We start from the raw sequence: 7,542 nt of genomic DNA, 5'->3' as shown, positions 1-7,542 counted from the left end.
GACGTGAGGCTCGTTCACTCGGGGTTCTGGAGCGCACAGAGCAATCTCAGAGGAGGGAGAGCATGGTTAGCCGTGGATTTGCCACCTTCTGCCTCAGTTTCCTTTCCCTAAAATGGGAGCCATGATGTTTGCTTTGTGGGGTTGTTGTGAGGATTAAATGAGCCAGAGGGGATAAAGTGCAGCAGTGGGAGCCGCAGAGGACACAGGAGACAGTGGTGACTGCCAGACCGTGGGCCTGCGGCTGGTGGGGTTTCGAGGGTGTTGTTGGGTTATAAGACAGTGAGTGCCCTTGTCCTGTGGATCCAGGGATGATCACACCAGTGCCAGTTGCTGTCTAGTCGACGCTGACTCCTGGCAGCCCCGTGTGTGCAGAGTAGAACTGTGCTCCATAGGGTTTTCAATGGCTGACTTTTTGGAAGTAGGTTGCCAGGACTTTCTTCTAAGGCGTCTCTGGGTGAACTTGAAACTCCAGCTTTTGGTTAGCAGCCAAGCACGTTTATCATTTGCACCGCCCAGAGACTCCACAGGGATGACAGTGTGGTTTAATTAACAAAAAACGAAAGGTAGAAAAGGGGGAAAAAATCAAGCTTGTTTAGCCTTAGTCAGAAACATTCCTGTTGTAGTTCATTTCAGGGGTTTACAACTGTCTCAGTTAAATAAACCTCTGTGTCTGGTTTTTTGTTTCTTTTTTCTCCGTATTTCAGCGCTGGGAAATTCGGTGCCTGTTTTATACCAGGACTCTGTAAGCAAAGCGATCTAACCCTGTACGCGGCAAGGCCTGGGCTCCGGCTGTGGAAGGCCAACGTCCAGGGGACTGTTCAGGCCACATTCATCTTAAAAGATGTTTTTGCCGGGGGAGTCAAGCCTTTCGAACTGTACCCGCGTCTGGAACCCGCCGACAGGGGAAGCTGCAGTGCGCCCGAGAAGCACCTGGGGCTGGTCTCGTGTTTCTTTCAAGAAGGCTGGGTGTTGAGCTGGAATGAGTATAGTATCTATCTTTTGGACACCATCAACCAGGTAAGCCCAGTGACGGCACCTTCTCTGTGGTGTCTGAGGACAGAAAACGTTGGCCCACGGACAAGTCAGCTTCAGTCTTTCAGAGTTAGAGACGGGACAGTATTGATTCTCATGCTTGACTTTTTCTTTTAGGGCCCATCAGTGAAATCAAATAAAGGTTTGGTCATGTAAAGGAGCCCTGGTGGCTCCTCAACGGTTAAGCATTCAGCTACTAACTGAAAGGTTGAGGGTTCGAACCCACCCAGCAGCTCTGTGGGAGAAAGACTTGGCGGTCTGCTCCCATAAAGATTACAGCCTCGAAAGCCCTATGGAGCAGTTATACTCTGTCACACGGGGTCACTGTGAGTTGGAATAGACTAGATGGCACCCAGTAACACAATAACATATATTGCTAAAGGAGCGCTGGGGGTACAACAGTTAAACTCTCAGCTGCTAACCAAATTGGTGGTTCGAACCCACCCAGAGGCTCTGCAGGAGGAAGACTTGGCGATCTGCTGCCATAAAACTCATAGCCTAAAAAACCCTATGGGGCACTTCTGCTCTGTCACCTGGGGTCACTGTGAGTCAAAATTGACTCCACAGCACCCAACAATGTTTGTAGATGTTAAAAAATACCTTGTTTTGATATTCACAGCCATATCCCTGCCAAGAGCCTTGGTGGTGCAGTGGTTTAGTGCTCAGCTGCTAATCAAAAGGTTGACGGTTCGAACCCACCAGCCGCTCCGAGCAAGAAGGATGTGGCAGTCTGCTTCCATAAAGATTTACAGCCGTTGAAAGCCTGTGGGGCAGCTGTACTCTGTCCTGCAGGGCCACGATGAGTCGGCATCGACTCGTTGGCGAGGAGGTTGCTTTGGTTTTATTCCTACCAAGAAATGGTGTGTGTGTGTGTGTTTGTGCGTGTGTGTGTGTGTGTTAAGCACAAAATTACACTTGTCTTTTATCATCTGTTTGGATTGTGATTTTTCTGACTGCCAAATTACTATGAGCACATTCAATGAAAACTCAAGGGTGACAGAAACGAGAACATGGAGGAGGGTGACCTCCAAGGCCCTACCAGGACGGCCAGTGCCCAGAGGAGGGGTCTCTTGACCCAGCTTTCTCTGCTCCATTCTTTTGCCTGTGTTCTTCCTGACCCAAATGGTGCCATGGTATTCTGCTAGTTGTTTTTACTGTGTTTTCTTTACTTAATGATGTATCTTGGACGACTTTTCAGCATCATAAAATCATGATGGGAAACAGTTTCTATTTGAATCAGAGTGATAGCAGATTACCGTTGGAGATTGACTTAAACTTAAAAAAACAACTGTTTCAGTTTCTCATCTTAAGAGCAGGAATAAATAATCCCCCTGTCCCACATACCTCAGATTAGACCCTACCCTGCTCATGTTCCTTCTTGAACTCAGCAGGCCTCTCACAGGCACCCTCATCTTCCACGAGCAGAGATTTACTATAGAAAGTAAAGGGTTTGCTTGTTTTGGGTGTGTCAGCACAAAATGAAATTTCTGGTCTCCTTCATCTGCGCCTCATTGAAGCCCTTTTCATTATTGTTATTACCATGCCTGATAATACTGGCTCAGTAGGAAAAAAAGTGACCTGGGAAGCAGAACCAGGCTACCACCTTCTGCCCTGATTCTGCCTCCAGCTCTTGTTGTGTGCTGTCGAGTCAATTCTGACACATAACAACCCTACAGCACAGAGTAGAACTGCCCCGTCGGCTGTCCGAGGCCATAAATCTTTACGGAAGAAGACTGCCACGTATTTGTCCCATAGAGCAGCTGGTGGGTTCAAACGGCTGACCTGTTGGTGAGCAGCTGAGTGCTTAACCATTGCGCCACCAGGGCTCTTTTGCCTGAGCTTGGTTTCCTTGTAAAATGGGGAAGGTAGGCGTTTGAATTAAGGAATCACCAAGATACCTTTCAGCCCCTGAGTTTGTTCTTTTCATAAGGGGCGTTTTGCAAGACGTTTTTGCCCTCTTCCCCAGTTATAGACAACCTAACTTTTCTTCCTTCCCTGGCTACCTTTTGAGCTTACACACACGTATTAATCAGGGGGGTCAAGATACTTTGTACTTGTATGTCAGTTCTTGTCATCCGTCCAGTAGGTATAATTAACCTCATTTTATAGGTAGAAAAATGGAGACAGAAGGGCTCTTAAGAATTATAGGTCTGTCATGATCAGAGGTTGCTGACCATCATCAGAGCCCATGTCTCTCCGTGGCAACACCACGTGATTGGTAGCTCCAGAAACGCGCGTCATGTTTCTGGCTGGACATCAGGATTATTTAGAATTAACAAAGATCTTAGACTCCCTTTATCTTCTATAATGAAATGGCCTCTTATCTGCACTATTGACTGAAAAGCAGAGCTTTTTTTTTTTTAACCCATGTGGACTCGGGATGTCCTGTGTCCTGCTTGCCATCTGCTTTCAGATGGTGGTAGGGGAGCTCTCCCCCTGTCATTTAGTCCTCAGAACTGCAAGTGGCAGTCTTTCCCACAGGAGGGCACACTGGAGGGGGTCTAGACCACCTCACGTCATTCCAGCCGGCCCAGGGGTGACGTGCCAAGCTGAGATCTCCTTCTCTTCACTGAGCACCTGTGGGCCTTTTTAGTTCTTATTTTTTTTTTAACTACTTTTTGACTTAGCATTTACCTCCCCACAAAGTAATACATGTTTTGAGCTGCTGAGGAGCTCTGGGCCTTGCAGGGGGGGCAAGCTGCGTAGGGAAAGCTTCCCGCGGAGGTGGCATCTGGAGAGGGTTGGAACGGCCCAAGTGAATAGGAAGAGGGAAGGACGTCAGGCAGAGGGAACAGCGCCTGCCAGAGGCACAACCATGGAGGACAGATGCACCTGAACTGTGGGCAGAGGGGGCAGTGGCATTGGTGTGAGGCCAGCAGGCACAGACAGCAAAGGGCCTGCCACACCAAGGAGGACGAGCTCCGTTTCCCCGGGGTGTGGGGCAGGGTGGGGACAGGGTTCCCAGAGGGGCCTAGAGGTGGGAGAGACTGCTCTCTCTGTCATGTAAATTCAGTGCTGAAACATAGCACTCCAAACCACACGTCTGTCAGATGTTCCTTAATTTTGGATTGAATTTCTCTTAACAATTTTCAGAAAATTGTCATAGCGAAGTGCAATTATTGTTAGACTTATTTGGATCTTCACACATGCTTTTATGTTCGACACTCTTACTATTGCCTAACTTTGTGATTTTTTTTGACAGGTCACAATTGCAGGTTTAGAAGGATCAGGTGATATCGTGTCTGTTTCCTGCACAGAAAATGAAATCTTCCTCTTAAAGGGAGATAGGAACATTATCAGAATTTCGAGCAGGCCCGAAGGATTAGCATCAATAGGTTTGTATTCATTATAAAATGGACTGTACACATTATGGAAAATACAGCACTCTGTTGTATGTAATTTTACCTTATAAAACTTACTATTATTTTGCTAGTTTTAAATTACTGTAGCCTTATTTAAATAAGGAGGTATTTGGAGGGTTTCCTGTGATTCTCAGAATCCTGTTTACAGTACTTTTCTTGAAAGTGACCTGACTTTAAGGCTTGCGTGTTTGGTAGAATTGCTTCCAAGGGACTGGAAGTCGGAGAGGTTGGGTTAGTGGGAAGGAGAAATCAGAACCATTTTACTGATCCCTGATGCCCTGTCCGAGACAGTAAGTGGGATTAAAGCTCCAAAAGTTTAAGACATTAGCACATTTCAGTCTGTCATCCGGGATACATCTTTTTTTTCCCCCGTACAAAAATTTATACATACATTGTTATGTGACTCTAATTACTCTCCCCATACTGTGACAGCACACTCCTCCTTTCCCCCACTGATTCCCCATGTCCGTTCAACCAGCTCCTAACCCTCTCTGCCTTCCCTTCTCACCTCCGGACAGAAGCTGCCCATTTAGTCTCTCGTATCTACTTGAGCTAAGAGACATACTCCTCACGAGTATCACCTTATGTCCAACAGTCCAGTCCAGTCCCTGTCTGAAGAGTTGGCCTCAGAATTTGCTTTAGTTCTGGGCTGATAGAGAATCCAGGGACCATGCTTTCCAGGGTTCCTCCAGTCTCAGTCAGACCATTAAGTCTGGTGGTCTTACTGGAATTTGAGTTCTATACCCCACCTTTCTCCTGCTCCATCAGGGACTCAGGGACTCTGTTGTGTTCCCTGTCAGGGCGGTCATTGGTGGTAGCTGGGCACCATCTAGTTCTTCTGGTCTCAGACTGAAGTCCGTGGTTTATGTGGCCCTTTCTGTCTCTTGGGCTGCTACTTTCCTTGTGTCTTTGGTGTTCTTCATTCTCCTTTACTCCAGGTGGTTGGGAGCAATTGATGCATCTTAGATGGCCACTTGCAAGCTTTTAAGACCCCAGACACCACTCACCAAAGTAGAATGCAGAACATTTTCTTAATAAGCTTTGTTATGTCAATTAACCTCGATGTCCGCTGAAACCCTGGTCCCCAGACCTCTACCCCTGCTACTCTGTCCCTCAAAGTGTTTGATTGTATTCAGGAAACTTCTTAGCTTGGTTTAGTCCAGTTGTGCTGACTTCCCCTGTAGTGTGTGCTGGCCTTCCCTTCACCTAAGATAATTCTTATCTACTATCTATTTAATAAATAACCCTCATGCTCCTTCCCCACCCTCGTAACCATCAAAGAATGTTTTCTTCTGTGTTTAAACCTTTTCTTGAGTTCTTATAATAGTGGTCTTATACAATATTTGTCCTTCTGTGACTGACTAAATTCACTCAGTATAATGTCTTCCGGATTCCTCCATGTTATGTTTCCCGGCTTCATCATTGTTCTTTATTATTGTGTGGTATTCCATTGTGTGGACATACCGTAATTTGTTTATCCATTTGTCCGTTGATGGGCACCTAGGTTCTTTCCATCTTTTTGCTAATGTGAACAGTGCTGCAGTGAACATGGGTGTGCATATATCTATTCGTGTGATGGCTCTTATTTCTCTAGGATATATACCAAGGAGCGGGATAGCGGATCATATTTCTAGCTTTTTAAGGAAGCGCCAAATTGATTTCCAAAGTGGTTGTACCATTTTACATTCCTACCAACAGTGTATAAGTGTTCCAGTCTCTCCACAACCTCTCCAGCATTTGTTATTTTGTGTTTTTTGGATCAATGCTAGCCTTTTTGGGGTGAAATGATAATCTCATTGCAGTTTTGATCTGCATTTCTCTAATGGCTAATGATCGTGAGCGTTTCTTCATGTGTCTGTTAGCCGCCTGAATATCTTCTTTGGCAAAGTGCCTGTTCATATCCTTTGCTCATTTTTTAATTGGGTTATTTGTCTGTTTGTTGTTGAAGTTTTGCAGTCTCCGGTAGATTTTAGAGATTAGACACTGATCGGATTTGTCGTGTCCAAAATTTTTTTCCCAGTCTGTAGGTTGTCTTTTTCCTCTTTTGGTGAAGTCTCTTGATGAGCATAAGTGTTTGATTTTTAGGAGCTCGCGTTTATCTGGTCTCTCTTCTGGTGCTTGTGCATTGTTACTTATGGTTTGTATTGTGTTTATGCCATGTATTAGGGCCCCTAGCGTTGTCCCTGTTTTTTCTTCCATGATCTTTACTGTTTTCGATTTCATATTTAAGTCTTTGATCCATCTTGAGTTAGTTTTTGTTCATGGTGTGAGGTATGGGTCTTGTTTCAGTTTTTGCAGATGGGTATCCAGTTATGCCAGCACCGTTTGTTAAAGAGACTGTCTTTTCCCCAATTAACGGACTTTGGCCCTTTGTCAAATATCAGCTGCTCATAGGTGGGTAAATTTATGTCTGGATTCTCAATTCTGTTCCACTGGTCTATGTATTTGTTGTTTTACCAGTACCGGGCTGTTTTGATTACCGTGGCTGTATAATAGGTTCTAAAATCAGGTAGTATGAGCCCTCCCACTCTGTTTTTCTTCTTGAGTAATGCTTTACTTATTCAGGGCCTCTTCCCTTTCCATATGAAGTTGGTGATTTGTTTCTCCATCTCATTAAAAAATACTGGTGGGATTTGAATCGGGATTGCATTGTATCTGTAGATCACTTTGGGTAGAATTGACATTTTCACAATGTTGAGTCTTCCTGTCCATGAGCAAGGTATGTTTTCCACTTATGCAGGTCTCTTTTGGTTTCTTGCAGTAGTGTCTTGTAGTTTTCATTGTATAGATCTTTTATGTCTTTGGTTAGATTCATTCCTAAGTATTTTATCTTTTTAGGTGCTATTGTAAATGATATTGATTTGCTAATTTCCTCTTTGTTGGTGTAAAGGAATGGAACTGATTTTTGTAATGTTTCTCTTGTATCCTGAAACTTTACTGAAATCTTCTATTAGTTCCAGTAGTTTTCTTGTGGATTCTTTGGGGTTTTCTGTGTATAAGACGGTATCTTCTGCAAACAGAGATCCTTGACTTCTTCCCTACCAATCTGTATGCCCTTTATTTCTTTTTCTAGCCTAATTGCTCTGGCTAGGACCTCCAGCACAATGTTGAATAAGAGTGGTGATAAAGGGCATCCTTGTCTGGTTCC

At 44.8% G+C, this 7,542-nt stretch overlaps 1 protein-coding gene across 1 annotated transcript in view; it reads left to right on the top strand.

The window, feature by feature from the left end:
• TECPR2 (tectonin beta-propeller repeat containing 2) overlaps window positions 1–7,542 on the top strand; it is a 111,841-nt gene that overhangs the window by 48,424 nt on the left and 55,875 nt on the right. The window contains exons 6-7 of the mRNA XM_004376710.2: window positions 705–1,017; window positions 4,235–4,367. Coding sequence (XP_004376767.1) covers window positions 705–1,017; window positions 4,235–4,367 — 446 coding nt within the window. The remainder of the gene's footprint in view (window positions 1–704; window positions 1,018–4,234; window positions 4,368–7,542) is intronic.

The sequence above is a fragment of the Trichechus manatus genome, unplaced genomic scaffold (assembly GCF_000243295.1).
Source record: "Trichechus manatus latirostris isolate Lorelei unplaced genomic scaffold, TriManLat1.0 scaffold00045, whole genome shotgun sequence".
Lineage (NCBI taxonomy): Eukaryota > Metazoa > Chordata > Mammalia > Sirenia > Trichechidae > Trichechus > Trichechus manatus.
This window is presented reverse-complemented; position numbering and strand designations above follow the sequence as displayed.